Source organism: Cimex lectularius, unplaced genomic scaffold (assembly GCF_000648675.2).
Source record: "Cimex lectularius strain Harlan isolate CLEC.00 unplaced genomic scaffold, Clec_2.1 scaffold7, whole genome shotgun sequence".
NCBI lineage: Eukaryota > Metazoa > Arthropoda > Insecta > Hemiptera > Cimicidae > Cimex > Cimex lectularius.
The window spans coordinates 2344247-2363756 of record NW_019392731.1 but is presented as its reverse complement, the minus strand read 5'-3'; the positions used below and the strand labels follow the sequence as shown (position 1 = coordinate 2363756).

The 19510-nt window shown below is 30.9% G+C and overlaps 1 protein-coding gene and 1 long non-coding RNA gene across 2 annotated transcripts; one reads left to right on the top strand and one right to left on the bottom strand.

The window, feature by feature from the left end:
- Positions 1-6967: 6967 nt before the first annotated feature.
- On the bottom strand, positions 6968-14748 carry LOC106663815 (thyrostimulin alpha-2 subunit). Its single transcript, XM_014388905.2, has 4 exons — positions 14642-14748; positions 9514-9607; positions 7486-7661; positions 6968-7289 (listed from the first exon to the last, which is right to left on the bottom strand). The coding sequence occupies exons 2-4, from the start codon at positions 9605-9607 to the stop codon at positions 7197-7199; spliced, it is 363 nt and encodes a 120-aa protein (XP_014244391.1). The 5' UTR covers positions 14642-14748; the 3' UTR covers positions 6968-7196.
- On the top strand, positions 7610-18401 carry LOC112126893. The gene is made up of 2 exons (XR_002910282.1): positions 7610-7770; positions 18175-18401. It is a non-coding gene; the product is annotated as an uncharacterized LOC112126893 (long non-coding RNA).
- Positions 18402-19510: the final 1109 nt, after the last annotated feature.

The window sequence follows — 19510 nt, the reverse complement described above, 5'->3', positions numbered from 1 at the left end:
TTTTCAAACATAAGCTTTTTTGTTCAAATACTCTAACAACCATCACCGAGTTGCCGAAATAATTCAATATTAAAGTATCAGTTAATTGAAAAAACGTAATAAAATGAAATAAAATGAGCCCAATTGACTGAACAATGTCTAACAGAAATTAGATCCAATAAATGTTATAGTATAGGGCAAATACGGCAAGGGCTTTTGTAACGTTTTAAAAATTTTATTTTTATTATTTTTTTGCAATTATATATATATATATACTCAATTAATTATACCTTTTTTAAAGGAAAAATTCGTATCACAGCCGTGATTCGAACCCACTATCTTTAGATCTATACTCCGATACTCAAACCACTTGACTTAGATCGCCCATGCCACTAACTTATCATTCGTTCTAACGTAAGCTCTAACATAAACAAAAAGCAGTTTCATATAGAAGAAGAAATTTTAATTAAAGATTGTATTATATTAGCGCGATTGTGCACGATCCACAGATGTGAGAGGTTGAAGTCAATGTAGTTCAAGTGGTTGAGTATTGGAGTATAGATCCCGAGATCGTGGGTTCGAATCCCGCCTTTGAAACAAATTTTTCATTTCGAAAAATCTTGTATAATTAATTGAACACCAATAAGGTATTTTTCTTTTTATCTAAAATATTACATTTTAAGGGGATTTTCGGGTGGATGCAGAAGACAGTTGTTTCCGACACTGCAACCTAATGAGGTCATTGTGGAACCGCTGTAGCTTTTAGCGTGATCTTCCTTATAAAATTGAGCACTTTCCTTGGCTTCACTTCGTAGATTTCCTTTGGCATGAAAGATGTCCGACAGAAATGGCTGAGCCGTAAACATGGTAACGCATTACATTCACGAAGAACGTGTGTCGATGTCTTTAGTCCCTCCTGACAAGGACGCCATGTTTCCGCATCAACTTTGCCCATCTCCTTAAGATGATAGTTAAGAGGGTACAGAGCTATAATTCTTCTCAAAGGTTTTCCTTTGCCGACGCCACTTTGATGCTCTTGCTGGTTGCTTTTGTCAGTGAATTCAGGTTCAGAAGTTAATTTCATTTTCTTCAGGAGTCGACTTTATTCCTTCGGGACAGCTGAAGGAAGACTTTTTAATAGCTTCTTTTCCTCCTCGATGTTTGCGTTGCTTTTTGTTTTTCTTGCTGGATCCCACGAGAAGCTAGAAATCAAAGAGCCCCGCGAGGGAAGGCTATGGTATAAACCGGAGGTCGCCTGGTAGCCGAAGTTCGTTTGAAGGTCTAAACTTATCTCTAACCTTGCTGCCCTCGGCTAAGCTGTTCAACCTTGGCTTGGGAGATAAGGTTAAGTTGAGATAAGAAAAGGATAGAAGGTGTGTATGTTTATGTAGGATATATTTGCCCTTTCGCCAATTGATCCTTTTGGTCTTTGATCAGATTTATCCTCCCACTGACCAGCGGACTCCTGGGATGCGCGGTTGGAATTTTGCCACCAAACATATTGCTTAAAAATAAAGGTTCTGCCACAAAATTATTCAAAATAATAAATTAATTATTCTTGTACAAAAGAAGGTTTTTCAAAATTGGACATATATTTTGTAGAAAAATTAAACATAACTATAACTAAAATATATAAGTTATAACTTTAAAAAAAATAAAACGTCAACCTATCTTCATTGTAAATATCTAAAAATTCATCGTCAGCTTAATACAATTACCCACATTATCAAAAGAAATATATTTTATTATACGCAGTTTAATACGAAAATTAATAAGGAATTAATGAGAAACCAACAATTTTAAATTTAAGTACAAATAGTTAATAATAACTTAATATTTTAAGTTTCTTTTAGCTTAGAGTTTCCTAAGAAAAATGCCAATTATCATATAGAAGTATTAACAAAACCTAAACTGACCACTCAATAAACTTGGTTGCTATTGTGCCTTATCACAAGCACATTGGAGAAATCTCCCCATGTGATTTGGAAATTCAGCATTTTTATTTCGATATAATCCAGGATTTATCATACATTTCTAGTAGCATATTCCCCGTACAACCCCCAAGGTCAATTATCCTTTGTAGTTAGATATTAAATGTAAATTATTCGCAAGATAAGGCATGATTCCCCACAATGAACTATGTGACCTTTTCATGTGTTAATCAATCTTTTACTAAGGTTTTTTGTCATGTTTAAGTGGGTTTTTTCTTCTATTTTTCAAGAATTCACACCCTGTAAAATATGTACGCCAATATTTGTGCAATATTTAAACGAGTGCCCTTTGCTTGTTACGTTAACGTGATTATAATAATGATGCCACAACTACAAAGGAAGTCCAATTTGGTATTCAGTTATAATGTCTGAATTTTCCTACCTCAAGTTCGAGAACAATACATTTCAAGGTCTAGTTTGTTTATAAATTACTAATTATCTTTTAATATAATTACATTAGTTGAAAGCACATTTACCATTTCTTGTTCAGCACAAAGCGTGATAGTTTTTTTTATTTTATTTTTTATTTGAATTATTTCCAAATCTGTCGATTGTATTAAAACAATTTGTTTTCATTCTACACTTTTTCTTTTAAAAACATCTATATGTCCACATTTCAAGAATTTGATGAATAAAAAAATGTTTATTTAGGTTGACTAATAATGTCTTGTGTATATTTTCAAAAATTATTTTTGTAAAATTTCTGAAAATTAGTAGTGGTGAAATCAACTTAACGTATGTAAAAAATTATTGAGATGATAATGCTATTGAGTTAGATCTTAACAGTCACACAGGAAAATACGCTTCCAATTAAAAAAAAATGACTTTTAATGGTGTAAGCAACAAACTTTTTAAAAAATCGTAATTTATCTACTAGGTTTTATGAGCTCGAGCCAAAAAGAAATTTTCCTTTTTGAGGAACTTCGTTGAAAGCTCGTCCAAATAGTGTCCACACGTACAATTATTAATTATTAAACATTTAAGCAGCACAGAACATGCATATTTTTTATTATAATTCTTTCTCTCACAATGTTTTAGCCGAAATTTAATTTAAGTTTGTTGAAAGAAAAACAGCTCAAAATTGTATATAAAATGTGAGGTGTTCAGTATCCGTTAATTAATGATTATTAATTTTATTTTCACATCTTATATGTATTTGTATAATTTAAACAATGTTTCTAAGTCCCAAGCTCTGAAGATGATCTTAATAAAGATCGAAACGTTGGTACGATAAATAAAATGATTTTCTAAACCTGCATCACACCAGACCGCATATGACGATCTCTAAATTTATGCAAAATGTTAAATTGTTGATGATCAAAAACATATATTAGACAGACCGAATAAAAAATTACTGTCCATGAAAAAAGAAAAAATCTGCTTCTTACCTCTCCCCGCTTATAAAACTGATATACTCGGACTTTTCATTGTTTATATTGGCGAAAAACATTACTTAAGTAAACATTTTTTTCTCATATTTATCAATTGTTATTGCAATTATATATATAAATGATAAATTGTTATTAATCAAAAACCTACATCTCAGAAAAGGGAAAAGCCAGCTTCCCACCTCTCCCTGCTTATAACTCTGATACTAATAACTTTAATAAACTAAACATTTCTTTTTTTATACAATCTTGTGTTCTAGCTAGAAGAGAAAACTGCAGTTCGGGAAAAACAGAAAAGTCAGCTTTTTGCATCTCCCTACTTATAACCCTGATTTGCTCGGACTTTTCATTATTTACACTGACTAAAAACCTTTTTAAACTAAACAATATTTTCGCTTTTATACGATTTTGTGTTGCATCTAGTTATACGGGAAAAAAATTGCGGTTAAAAAAAAGAGAAATATCAACTTATTACCTCCCCCTGGTTATATCCTTGATATACTCGGACTTTTCATTGTTTACATTGGCTAAAGCCTTTTCTTTTATATCAAGTGTTGTTGCAACATGGTATATATATAAAATATTAAATTGATGATGATCAAAAGTAATTTACAAACAGGCTGTACGTCTTTCGTTAGTTAAGACAGGCTTGCTACTATGAATTGTCGTCTTAAGGTTACATTACACCTGAGATCGACATCTTATATTAGGTGTAATAAAACACGCCTAGAAGAAAAACAAATGTTGAAGGGATTCAGTCATATCTATCAAATGATCTATTAATCTCCTCCAAGATAGTACTAACAAGTACAAGAGAGTACAAGAGATGATATCATCGACAAGATTGAAACTGGAGTATTGTAGAGATGCAGGTTAGGTCCGCATTTGTTTACTATATTTACCCTCAAATGACTTTTTTATTTTTTTTGCGATTGACCATCTCCAGTAAAGCGAATGAACAGTTTCAAGGGATTTAGGAAGAATTTGAACAATGGAGGATTAAAATCATAAGATACATCATAACGTCCAAACCAAATTACTCTAAACAACGCCCTTTTTAATAAATAATCCAACAAAACAGAAGTGATTATTGGCAAATGCATTACGTTCTCGATGGTAAACTTTTAAAAAGACGATTCACGACAATACAACTCCAAACGTCTTAGACAATCCACGTATATACATTCGGTTCCAAATATTAATATAGACTACCCTACTCAAGCCGATTTAGACATGTACTCTACTGATATGAAACCGCGAAGTCAACCTTCCGACGAAGCAGCAACAAGACTCAACTGTCTTTAGGATTACTGGTTGAATCAACCACCAAATTGATCTAAAAAAATTTCAATTCATTACTATTGTCTTGCACAAGATGGATTTAGAAAACCAATTGGGACTAGCGATCGTCCGACAAGATACATTTTTAGCAACTCAGTACACTGTTCATCCCAGATTCACATCAAGTCTCATCGGCTGCCGTCCCGATCGTCGATACGATCCAGTAAGGTTTCAGAGTTATTGACATGATTTCCTCTTCTCCGTCAACGAACATCTTTAGTGCGTTCCTGAATGTGCCCCAGGGCTCCTCTATAAACTTAAACTATTCATATCCATTCCTTATTATCTGATACTTAAAGCCGGGAACACACCCGATGCAACGCTATGCGATGCTACCCGACGCCTTGCAACGTTTTGGTAGAGTATGCACATCTATACGATATCAAGCGCACGTCACGTACAGTCACACAGCATGTATCACAAATCAGTATCACAATCGCAACGCCTTTTTTCTTTTTAATGCACTATTTTGAGAAAAACCATGTAATAAATTTTTAGTTAAATTTAATTGTTTTAAATAAAGTTATTGTTTTGATAAAATTTCCGCCAAACCATCATAATTAAATAATTTTTATAAAAACTCATGAATTTTTGATCTCGTGTAATTTGGTTTATATTAAAATAAGAATGTTGCAATTAATATAACGACAAAATTACATATATATATATAGTTTGAAATAAACTACAAAAAATATGAGTGTCTTGTTCTGACGCTATTCGACGAAAATGGTGTAATTGTATGAGCAAAACCATGAAATAAATTGTTAGTTAAACTTTATGAGCAAAACGGTGGAATAAATTGTTAGTTAAATTTAATTGTTTTAAATAAAGTTATTCCGGTGTTTTGATAAATTTTCTACCTAACCATCATAATTAAACTATTTTTATAAAAACTCATGAATTTTTGATTTTGTTTAATATGATTTATATGAAAATAAGAATGTTGAAATTAATACAACGACAAAATTGCATACATTTGAAATAAACTACAAAAAATATGAGTGTGCTGTTCTGACGCTACTCTACGAAAATGGTGTAATTGTATGAGCAAAACCATGAAATAAATTGTTAGTTAAATTTTATGAGCAAAACCGTATAATAAATTGTTAGTTAAATTCATTATATCAGAAAATGGTATTCCGGTGTTTTGAACAATTTTCTACCAAACCATTCAAATTATTTTTTTTTAAATAAAAACTAATTAATTTTTGATCTCTTAATGTGGTTTATATAAAGATAAGTTTGTTGTTATTAATATAACGACAATAACACATGTAGTTTGAGTAAAAATAAAGTCCATTTCTTATGTCTTCGACTGTACTCGATGCAACCCGACGAAACTCTTGACAGTGGGGATCGCAGAGCGTAGAGTAGATTAGCGTTGCTTAGCATGTGCAGGAGGGTAATACAATCTTATGGAAAATTGGACTTTGGATTTGCGTCGGATAGCATCGGGTAGCGTCGCATAGCGTTGCGTAGGGTACGTGTACTCCCGGCTAATCCTGTTTAACCGTTCTGTTTTAGACTGACGTGCAGCGAGTGCTCAGATTCAGATATATGCCGGCGTCCCACAAGGAAGCATTCTCGGTTTCATCCTTTATACAATTTACAGATTTTATACTGCTGACTTTCTTATACATACTAATCCCATTTTTACGCATTGATTGACAACGGAATTTTGTCTTTCAACTCGAATCCTATCCAACCAACTCCAACACCTTGTGAAAAAGTGGAGGGCAAGACTGAATGACGAAAAACACAAACAGTTTACATTTACATAAAAAAAAAAAACCTAAAAGAGGCTAATGCCCGTTTAAAAGGAACAAAAATAATAGGTTAATATCAATGTTGGCTTTTTCCTCTTCCGACATCAAGAACCAATAATTTAACGACCCTGTTTATCTCAATTAATTATGTCTGTTAGTAAACACACACGATTCCGTTCTGTTTCAATCTACATCTAATTTTGATAAAAGCGAAATGAATGAAAAACAATTTAAGTTTGAAATTAATACGTTTTTATGTTTAAAATTAAAAACACATTTCCCAAAACAAATTTATAAATGTAACATAGAAAACCTGTGTGAAATAAAATATCATGTATGCTCGGCCAGCGCATAAGTTGATAAACTTTTGTTATCATTGATGTAATTCAATTTTTTGCGATAAATTAAAATCTGCGTCAATTACAAAAGTTTGATACCTACTGATATACATTTATCCTAGCGGGAAGTTCCTACTGTTAAAATTATGAATAAAAAACACAAATTGTCAATGAAATAAATTTATTTAAACTCCAATTAAAATAAATAACAATTCGGCTCTTCCAATTTATCACATCACCCTCACCTTCATAGAAAAAATAAATGTTTTATTAACATTTTTTAACGCTTTTATACCAAGAAGTAACTCAGTTTTAAATTATTTTAAATTATTAAACTTAAATTAAATCTTGTGCTTTTCAAAGAGAAATTTTCGTCGCTTAAGATCTTGCCGATCAGTCTTTTTTGCAGTGGTAGCAGGAACAGCTTTTGGCTGATTTGAAAATGAGTTCTTTGGTTTCATCCAAGCAACGAACTGTTACTGACACCTGAAAAAATAAATTAATTAGGGCATTTTGGTTACATAAATTTTCTTAATACCGGTTAATCTAAAAACATGTAATTAGATCTAAATATTTGGTTGATATAAATTTTGAAAAATTTCAAGGATTTTTTTGTTGCATCCTTTTTTGTTTGAATCTTATCCGCGTATCTTATCGTTCCTAATTATGATAATTTACTAACATCTTCCGTTTCAATCATATTGCAGCACTGTCCGATAGACGTGATTCCTTGGAGGGGGTTGTTGAAGATAGTCTCCGGTGGAGATGGAACTGCCCAGGATTCGCAATAGCCTATGCAAGCGTTGGTCGTGAGGTAGAACTCCACGCAATCCGGGATGCTCACCTTCCTGCTATGTGCTGAAAGTTGATCAGAAGTTAGAAGAAAAACGTTCATATAACGAGTCGAGATGGATAAGCCGTAGTTGGCTTAAATGCACTAGCGTCATCAGAGATTATCAGCGAATGGGTGAGGATCAAAAGCGATAAGGAAAGCTATTAACATTTTGAGCGAAATTTCATCGGTTAAGAATCCAATATTCTCGTTTATTCGTATAGCCCGCAAACATGAAAAACTGATAAACTCCTTAGTAATGAAATCACATTTTCTCGAGACGTTACCTTAGATAATTTTATTACTATTCAAAAATAATCACAACGTGGTGAGACAGCGCCGTGCCTTTTATGGCTTATATCTCTGATATAATCGGACTTTTCAATGTGTACACTAACTAATAACTTAACTAATCTAAACAGCTATTTTTCTTGTATATCATTTCGACTGGCAACTAAATATCTGAAGAAAACATGCGGTTCGCGAAAAAAGAGAAACGTCAGCTCCTTTCCTCTCCCTATAACACGGATTTAATAATTTTACTCAACTAAACATATCTCTCTCTTTTATTTAATTTTCTGTTGTAACTAGACCGTTTCCACATTTTTCGGAAAAAAATTGGAAGAGTCAGCTTCTCGTACGACCGTGCTCATAAACTTGATGTACTTGGTCTTCATGCATTTTACATTCCCTAATAACTTTATTTAACTAAACACTAATTTTTCGTGTAAATCATTTTTTGTTGCAATTAGATTATCAGAAAAAACTCGCTGGTCGGGAAAAAGGGAAAAGTCAGATTCTTGGCTCTCCATGCTTATAACACTGATTTACTCGGACTTTGTATGGTTTGCACTGGCTAAAATTTGACTTAATTAAAAACATTTTTTATGTCTATTCGTGTTGCAACTAGATTGTCCGGAAAAAAGGTAAATGTAAGCTTCTTACCTCTCCCTGCTTATAACCCTGATATAATCGGAATTTCACTGTTTACACAGATTAAAAACTTTACCCAACTAAGCATTTCATTTTCCTTTATAGAATTTCGTGTTGAAACTAGACTCTTCGAAGAAAAATTTCAGTTCGTGCAGAATGGAAAGAGTCTTGCCTCTCCCTACTTATAATCCTGGTTTTCAAACGTTTTCAGCAAATTATTCTATTACTTTTGTGCACCCTATTTTGAAAATACGAGAATTTGAAATTATGATATGAGATTTGTTTCGAACCATACCGGATATGACAAAATTCATTGATATGTGTTATAAATACAAAAGACCTTATGAATGAAAAACAAACATGTTTAAATTCTTATACAAATATGGATCGTTATTTAAGCAAGTTGGCAATTATAAACTTACTTACACATTATTTTTATACAATAAGTTTCATTCAACAAAGATTTTCTTTTTGCTAGTTTCATATAATAAATAACAAAGGATTTTATTTGTATTTAAATCATATATCATTGTATTCTATCACGTTAATGCAGACTAAACGTAAAGACGTATGAAAAAAAGGCCTATAATACGCGTTTAGCGAAACTATGACCAGTTCACTTAAAAATATTTCTAGAAAGCAAGGCAATTTATTTTTATACTAATCATCTCAACAGAGTGGAGATTTAAAAGCAAAATACCCTCTTTGATCATCGGAAATGAATCAAAATTTGTCACAAACAGCTTCATTCATAAAAACGGAAGAAGTCAACGTCTTGTCTCACTCTACTTACAACCCTTACGCCCAACTGATTATGCTACTTGATATCCGATTATTGAATGGACGGTACAAACATGATAACAATTTTGTTTCAAATCTAACAAGATTTTCTGAATTCCATTGTTGTTATTATTTATTTTAAAAATGAAAAAAAAATTTACTCACCAACTCTGGAACATCCAGGCTTTTCCCAGGAGTCTTTTTGGCCGAAAGCCGATGCCAAATTGCAAAGAAGCAGTGCAAGAATCAGACGATACATCTAGAGAAAAATCAATAATAAAATCAAATACCATAAGAGGTCATTTTATTTTTAAATGTATGAAATCTAAATGACCGTCATTTTATAATTCTTAACAAAAATCTTAAATTATAAAGAATTTATGAAAACGTGACCATCGCTAACAATTTTACTTCTTCCTTGTAATGTAACAATTATTTTTCACAACACAATTATAAAGACTGCTTTTAATATTAAATTTTGTAATGAAATAATTAGATTGTTTGAAAAAACAATTTATTATATAATTATTGATTTAGTGTTTTGCAATATTCAGCCATTTGCATCATACAATTTTTTAGATATTTACAATATTTTGAATTGTTATATTTTGATGAATCTAACAGGTTGTAATCGTCTTAAGAAGGAAGCCATACTAAATGACCAGCTAATTGTTTTTCTTATATTAAAATAACGACAATGAGCTCTATGGACTTAAGATCACCAGTTTTAATGAAACTTTTTTTTAATCAAGTCGAAAAATATTAGCCGTGTGTTAAGCATGATTTAGCGAACAACGTTGGCAAAAGGTGAATTAAACTTTTACTCCTACGAAAAGAAATTAATCATCTCTAAGGGTAGTTCTACTTGCCAATCGACTTATACACGAAAAAATATCGTTATTTAGAGCTTAAAAAATATTAGTTTTGGTATAATAATTCCAATGTTAGGTAACATAACAAAATTGTTTTAGGACGAAGGATATTTTAATTTGGTATAACATAAAAAGATAAATCATGAAAATTCTGCTGTTTTTATATATTTTAACAAACATTCTATAAGTAGGTGAGAAAATTGTCATAACTTGAATTTGGCCTTATTGTCAGATTCGTGATTTTGGCATTACAAAACTCTTAAATACCAGCATTCGCAGAAATCGGTGTAAATAAAATTTTTGACTGATTATTTCGACGAGCATCTATCTGACTGACATTCCTGCGCAAGCTTTAACATCGTTTTTCTCAAAAGGTAGTTAACCAATTTTCATGGTTAATAATTTGGCTATTTTATGTATTTTCTTATGGAAATATTTTAATGGTACATATGTTGTTAAAAGGCGTTATTTTTTCGAATGGTTTGTTTGACGTTAAAATCCTTAGCTGTTTTTTGAATTACAGTCGTATCAATCACAAATCCCGAACATCTCAAAAATCTTCTCAAAGGATAAATTTTAATAATAACAGATTAAAAAATAGATAAATTTAAATTCAAACAAAGATTTATATTTACGGATCTCTAGAGATGCTAAAACGAAATTTCATATTATTTTCATGAGAAAAAACTTATGACTAGTTCACTTGAAAAATATTTGTTTGTTTTTTTTGCTTATTAATAAACTTTGATAGCTTTTAATATATTTTATTGGAATATACATAAAATTCTGTAAAATGATACATTCTTATAGTTGATTTGAGCAGGTAGAAATGTGAAATAAAAATATTAAAAAACGTAAAATTTCAGCTTTCAAATTTTTTTGGCTCGAATCTGTGACCTTCCAACGTGATCGTCTTCTTTTGAAATTTAAAACAATAAAAATAAATAAAATGATCATTACTATATTGATTTAATCAACAATGATGTAAAGATTTACAGTTTATAGTACAAATATTAAATTTGATTTTTATTTTTAATATTTCCGATTAAACAATAATAATAATCACATCAGTTTTTCAAATTAATTATTTTATTATTTGCCTTTTCCTTTTAAGGACAAATACGACGATTTACTTATTGGTGCGATTTAATTTTGTATATACTTTTCCTTCACTACATACCATAATCATAAAAAACGTTGATGATCTTGACATAAAACTCATTACTTTTCTGTGTATTTATTTCTATTATTTTTTGTTCTATTACTGCATAATTACTGCATGTATTCCCAGAGTTTTAAGTTTAATTTTCAATTTACACCGACCTCCGACGACAGACGGATTTAATTCTATGTCGTATATACTTTTATTAATATGTTTCATGATGTGCACAAAATTGTAAAATAAAGTATTTCTATGTATCTATCTAGTGATGCGATTGAGGTTAAAACTACATAAAATCAGGTCAATAGATTTGTTTTGATTAGTTTAATAATTCACTTTATCAACAAATTTATCGTATATTAAATCATTTCAATGCTTTCAATAACAATTAGATAAATTTGTCCAATAATTATTAAAACGTGATAATAATTTAAAAACATATTTTTATGGTGTATTAATTCTAATGTGTAAAATAGGTCTTTTTTTTCATTTGATTATTATTACAAGGTTATTTGTTGTAAATTTACGTTTGGGTCAATTACGATTATTTGGACATCTCATATGTTGCTAAGTTTTTTTTTAATTTTTCATCATTAAGTGCCTAACTGTTTTGAGATCAGCTTTGATTTTTTAAATTTTGAAAACCTAAGAGTCAATGCTGGCACAAAAGACATTATTAAATCGATTGAGCCCTCAAACCTTCAGGAATAGGTCGAGCTGAAAATAGTTGTGCACATGAGAAACCAAGAGGTTCACTCGGTCTATTTACATAATTTTGATAAAGACTCTTGTGAATTTCAAGGGAAAGGTTATAACATTACATTTTTAATTATTTATTTCACCAATATATTGGGAAGTTTATTGTTTAGACGAAAACAGTGTCAGTTGTGAACAGTCAAAATGATTTGCCGACGGTCATTTCCGACAATCCTGTTCTGCATAGTATCGCCGGTTTTGTCAGTTTTCCCGTTCGTTTCGACATTTCGCCATCTTCAGGGATTGGTCTGAGTGTTACTTTTCTTTTTATGAACGTGAAAGGTAAAAAATGTTTAAAAAACTATCTTAATGGTTGGACCACCTTTACGAACGCCTCTCTAGCAGTGTGTATGTTAGGGTCTATGGTGGAATATTTATAAAAGTACCCTATCGACCGTAATTTAGATTAGATTATTATTACCCTGTATAGGTCGAAGAAGAACTATCAAGTACTATATCTTATAATCAAAATGAGAGGAATATATTTGTTGGTATAAAATTTATTTGTGCTAATATATCATGGAATTTAGTTAATTGTAGGATAGATTATAGTTGATATGCGTTGAGGGTTGGAATGATCTAAGTGTCAACAGCTTCAGTAGGAGGTCATCTGGCTTAAGGGTGATACTAGTAACCAGCTACATAACGGGGTAAGTGAACACCCATGAAGCATTGACCCTAGAGTTAGTTCATCGGTAATGACAATCCTTCAGGGTGAAAGTCCATAATGGTTGGACAAAACTCATTCAAAGACGACAAAACAATTTAGGGTCGGATTTATTAAACTATTCAATAAATAAATAAAGTTTCATTGTCGTGAAGAGGCGGGTGTGTGCTAAATAATTTCTACAGTTTGAAAAAAAATTGTGCCCTTTTTCTGTAAAGGCAAATGTTTGTCAATATCTGGTTTTAAAAGTGAAAAGTTTAAATCTTTAAAAATTTTATATTTGACGAACAAAAGAGAACAACAATCTCAATTTCACCCAAAAAATTGATTCATGGAAGGTCGATATTCTTTACAACTAATTATTCTTTTTATGTAAGATTTTGGTTGAGATGAAAAAGTTAGAGCGGTTCACGACCTTCTTTGCAACGATAACAAAGTGTGTAAATCCTAATGACAAAAATATACTTTTTATTCATATAATGTTTCAAGTTTCTGTTTATTTATGAAGAATTGTAAAATTGTAATCGCCAATGAAGAAGCCTTCTTGAATTTACTTATATATAATTTCTTTCACAGTATAATATGCAGTCTACCTAGACTCGCCGGTTTCATCAGTTTTGACGTTAGTTTCGGCATTTAGCGCTTTTCGGTGATTGGTCGTTATCTTTCTTTTATCCTCGTGAAAGATAAAAAAGGAAAAAGAAAAACATTAATTCATAATTTTTGGATAAAAACTCACTAATGATAACAAAACATGGCTGACGATAACAACTAGACTAGGACATTCCAAGATGGTCGGAAAATTACTGAACAAATTCATCACACTGCAGCTTAAACAAGAAATTTTACAGTTTATGTAAAAAAAATTAACAATTGAAACCATTTAGAACCATACTAAACAATAGACAACATCTTTCAATTCATTATACTTGAAATTATATCACTCAAAATTTTTAATATATATTCATATTTATTTAATTTTTAAATAGCTATATAACAATATAATAGTACATAATAATATAATAAAGTTTCATTGTCATGGTGAAGCAAGTGCAATCTACAAAAGTTCTAAGAAACTCAGTGTTTTATTTATAATTTGTCTCATCCCTAATCATCTTTTAATATTAAAAAAATGTGAAGTGTAGTATTTAGTGACCGTTAATTAATAATTATTTAGAGATCGTGATATGTGGTTTGGTCAAGGTAGGTTTAGAAAAACATTTTCTTTATCGAAATAATCATATACAACAAACTATAATCATTTACTTAAAAGATTTAGAAATATGAATATATATTACAAATTTCAAGTATAATGAATTTAAAGATGTTTCTATTATATAATGTATTATTTAGTATTATTCCAAATGGTTTCAATTTTTTTGACTAAACTGTAAAATTTCTTGTTTAAGCCTGCAGTGTGATGAATTTGTTCAATAATTGTCCAGCCTGGAATGTCCTAGTCTAGTTGTTATCGTCAGACACATTTTGTTATCTTTAGTGAGTTTTAGTCCAAAAATTAACTATTTTGTTAGTTCTTTTGTACCTTGCACGTGCATAAAAGAAAGATAAAGATCAACCAAGCTGTTGAAAACTACATTTAAAATATTTATATTTTTACCCTCGTGGTGTTTCCCTGCAATGACAAATGTTTGTCAATATCAGGTTTTAAAAGTGAAAAGTTGAAATCTTTGAAAATTTGTAAATTGTAACGTCTTTTATTCTGTAAACTTTGGTCAAAATTAAATTTTGGTAAACGTGACTTATCTCAGTGTTCTGCGTTTTTTAAACAATTGTACCTAGTTTCAATTTTTTTGAAAATAATTCGAAAAGCCTTACCTCAGAGAGCGAGTGTCGAGCGGTTTCGAAGCAGTTTCGAGGGTAGTCGGTGGCAAAGTGGATGGCCAGCGCCCCAAGCGGTTCTTACAAAGGGGCCCGGGCCGCCCTTGAAACCGCCTCCGACGGCCCGCCCAGCCGCCTCCGCACTTCTCTCCCCCGGCCGTTAACACGCAGCAGGGCTGAAAACGTCATGGCATCGAATTAACTGCCCTGGCTATGAAATTTGACGGTCCCGCTGCGAGAAAAAAATTCCCATTTGCAACATAATTACTTCGACTTCAAATGAGATGATGTGAAAGAGCCGAAAAGTCTATTATATCCCAAATTTTCACCCCTTTAAGAGATTTTAATTGTTCGGTTCCAGGTAGCAATATCGTCCTTTGTTGTCGATTGTTTGCCTGACAAGGATCGGTTACCGAGAACGAACATTGTCTGTCAACTTTGCCCGTTCGACATAAGATGAATTCCCCCCCCCGTTTTTTTACAATTTTCATTATATTTAACTTATGTGTTTCATACTGTCAAAACAAACCAAATTCACAAATTTCAGTATAAGTTAAGAATTAAATACAGAATGTAAAAAAATATCTTCGAGTGGATTTTTTATTTTTTATTGTTTTCCACTCAAAAGTAACCCTTGCGAGACGGAATATATTTCCACCTGCCCTCGAGTAAGATTACAGATGTTTAAAGATTACTTCGTCCATTCAGTTTTTTACAAGTATCAGATTCAAATTACATTTATATTTGACGTTGTTGATCTTAATTATTTGTTATATGTAGACATTAGTGACCGTTAATCGATAGTTATTCAGATATCGTGAGATGCGGTCGGGTGTGATGTAGGTTTCAGAAAAACATTTTCTTTATGGTGCCAACGTTTCGATCTTTTATTGAGATCATCTTCAGGTTATATAATTAGATATTTTGTTTTAATAATGTTTGTTAAATTTTGTAAAATAATAGATTTTTAATTACTTATTCTATAATGATCTATATACAGGGTGTTCGGCTACTCGTGTTACAAACTTTGCCCGTAGATTCTACATTCAAAATGGAACCAAAACATCCTAATTATTGGATATGAAAGAAACCCAAAATGACACAATTTCATAATGTGTTTATTTGATTGACACTGATCACATTTCTGGATTTGTATATTTTTACTTGGTTACGTTCTTAATGAAGATGACGTGAAGCTAAATTCCTACGAGTGGAATGAGACCTTCATTACAATAAATTTATTATAATAATTTGTACATCTCTTATGTATCTGAGGTTTTGTTTTTACAAAGAGATCGTCAGATTTCCCAAGCTGTGCAATTGTTTCATTTTCTTGAGGATATTAAAAAACCAAAAATGACACAATTTCATAATTTATAAGATTACATTTTCTGATTTCTAAAGGTTTTATTATACACTGAGTGGTAGAAAAGTGACCCCCTCGTTTTTGTTTTATTAAATACTTGCAATCGTTAAAATTAATTATCCTTTTTATCTAAGATCTTGGTTGAAATGAAACTTGATAAAAAGAATAATTAATTAAAATAATTAATATGGTCAATTGTTTACTGGATATTTTTAAAGAATAATAAATATGTATAGCAAAATAAAAACTAGAGTAATTCAATTGTACCAAAAGTGTTACTATGGAAACAATGAAAAAAATATTCCATTTAGCATGGAGTATTTCCATTCTCGTTGATTACCGCTTGCATTCGACGTGGCATTCAATTTTAGCAGCATATCGGATTACTGTTTATGTTAAGTCGTATTAAACAACATTATGTGGACACCAGCTGAAACCTTCACCCTACATTATCTCCATAAAAAACTGAACGTAGATATTAAATCAACCGCGTAAAATCCAACTTGTCTTCTGCTATCAATCTTGTCCTGCCATCAATTTTTAACATGATCAAAATGGAATACCAATTTTAAGTGATAAGCTGTCAAGTAGTTAGGCGCTGTTCTTGGCTACTTGAAAGACTTGTCAATTTAAAAAAAGGGGGAGTAATTTAGTGATTAGCAAATTTTACTTTATTAGCCCTGAAATTATTAGATAAATATTATTTTAGACAGCCACCAATCGAATCAGGAAACATTTCATCTAATTCAGTCAAACAGAATGATCAATTACAAAATATTATTGGATATTTGTTTATTAATTTCATATATTTTGTGTCAGCTTTTATTGTCTCTACTTTATAACATTTATAGATTATTTATATAATTATTCAGAAATCGTGAGATGCGGTCTGGTTTGATGTAGGTTTCAGAAAAATATTTTCTTTATCGTGCCAACGTTTCGATCTTTATTGAGATCATTTTCTTTACGGTTTCCGTTGATAATTTCTGCCTCTCCGATTTCATCAGTTCTATTTGTTTTCTATTTTTTGTTTTTATTATAACTGGAGTAAATAATATTTACAATTGCGGAAAAAAAAACAATTGTTTGACGTCAGGATATTGAAGTTCATAAGAATTTGTAAACAACTTAGATTATCACTGTTATTAAAATGCAATACAAAAAGAAACTGAACATTATAGCAGATTCTGCTTCCAGACAAAATGTTAAAAAAAATTTCATTTATTTTCAGATCAATTTTATGTTGTATACTGCTCCAATATTTCTGCTAACTTTTTTTTAAATTAATTTGATTACATTCTTCCTTTCTATTCAGAAATCGTGAGATGCGGTCTGGTGAGATGTAGGTTTCAGAAAAACGTTTTCTTTATCGTGCCAACGTTTCGATCTTTATTGAAATCATCTTCATGGCCTGGGATTTACAAACATTGTTTACATTTAACAAATACATTTAGGATGTGGAAAAGTGAATATATACAATGCAAAATATATTTTTTATATTCAATCAAAGTATTTCTACTCACTCAAAGTGTTTGTATTCTGTGTAATTGTGCCATTCTCACGTGTCGTGTTCATACCCTCACTGGCACTCTCAACACGACACGCAATAATGGCACAATTACACAGAAGACAAACACTTTGAGTGAGTAAAAATTCACTTTTTTCCACATTCTACATGTTTTTGTTAAATTTAAACAATGTTTGTAAATCCCAGACCCTGAAGATGATCTCAATAAAGATCGAAACGTTGGCTCGATAAAGAAAATGTTTTTCTGAAACCTACATCACACCAGACCGCATCTCACGATTTCTAAATGTTCATCGACTAACGGTCACTAATCACCACACATTATTTATATAATATCGATGTTTTTATTGTTTGATAATTACCTATCAACTGGTCTGATTATCCTCGCCAACTACCGAGACGCGTCTGGACCAACAAAAATCAGTGAGGAAAGGAAGACCAAGATGATAGATAAGTATAAAAAATAGGTTTATCACCTCGCAAACCATAAGGAGTAAACGTCATTTTTATGCTGCCTAATGCACAGTAAGTGTAAAACACATTACCGATCTATGATTTTCATTTCCCTTCGCTAAATTCCTGTTTATCCAATTTAGTGGTCTATGAAGTAATTAAGAGAAAATTCTTTGGTTCCAGGATTGTTGGATGAGGAAGGTAGGCGATCTCACAGTTTTAGATTCTGTAGAGAAATGGGGCAAAAATGGAATACATCTTAAGGATAAAACGATAAATTTTTATCAAAAGAGAAAAAAGCGCCAGAAAAGCATAACATATATAGGCAACTAAGACTGCACGTGAACTATATGAATTTTGGTGTAAATACTGAGGATTTGGATGTAATAATTAAAACCATAGGAGAATTATTAAATCTTAATTATAATCCCTACATCCCGGGAAGAATTTACCTGTTTTTAAGAGAATTTAGCTCCTTATGTAAAAGGAAAGGAAATGAAGATATATTCCACTTTTTGGGTCGGTGTGCAATATTAAAGAGCACCAGGAAATTTTTTTTTGTTCCGAACCCCTGTCGGATGTAGCCAAATCTAATGTAAATCTTTTAAACGGAACCTTGTCTAAATTTAATAAACTATATAAAAGAAGCAACGCTTTACAGCTTTTTTTATTTGAAAATTTTAACTTTAAAAGTTTGAAAATTTTGTATTTTTAGCACGAAAAACTAAATTTTATTTTCTGTTTTGTTATTAGGTTAGTTAAAGTTAGTTAAGTGTATGGTCTTTTAATTATTTTTGTGTTGTATTCAATTTCTTTTCTTTTCTCAAATGGATGAGAATTCTTGGCAGAAGGCCTCGGCTATTGTCGTTTTTCTTGTTGTTACTTTTGTACTAGTTCATAATATTGTAAATAAAATTATCTATCTATTTTTAATCTATGTTTAATAAAAAGTTTATTTTTGCAATATTCAGTACGCTTTAATCATAATATAATAAACATATAGAATATTTGACCACTTATAAATAGAAATATTGATCACTAAATCTCGTAACAATTAGGAAAAAAAAATATTTAAAAACTACATTTAAAAACAGATAAACTATCTCCGTTACTTATCAGCCCTCAAAATTATAATTATACGTTTAAAAAAAGGATCCACAATGAGGCCAATAAGAAATTAAAATTTTTGCATTCGTCTGCGATCTAGTGTTGAATGAACACAATATTTAATTTCATTACTCTTAAAACATTACGCTTTAATATTGTAAATAAATGTTTATTAAATTAATAATTCTAATTTCACAGTCCTAATGAAGCAGCTATATGTTTCCAAATCTAAACTAAGAAATTGAATTTTGCTTCCTAGTTTTTATCAACGCTAACCTTAATTATTAAAACCGATTTGTGTGCAGTTTTCCCTTTATCATTTTAAACATTATTTTTTCCCGGTTTGATTTTTACGAAAAGTTATCCTGTGTTGAAACAAGTACAGAAACTTTCAGAAAAGATTTACGATTTT

What these genes read in the sequence shown, in the direction of transcription:
- LOC106663815 (XM_014388905.2), bottom strand. Translation starts at nt 9,607, where the DNA reads ATGTATCGTCTGATTCTTGCACTGCTTCTTTGCAATTTGGCATCGGCT. An exon ending in GCCTGGATGTTCCAGAGTTG is followed by an intron (nt 7,662 to 9,513) that starts GTGAGTAAATTT and finishes ATCAACTTTCAG; the next exon opens with CACATAGCAGGAAGGTGAGC. An exon ending in ATATGATTGAAACGGAAGAT is followed by an intron (nt 7,290 to 7,485) that starts GTTAGTAAATTA and finishes TTATTTTTTCAG; the next exon opens with GTGTCAGTAACAGTTCGTTG.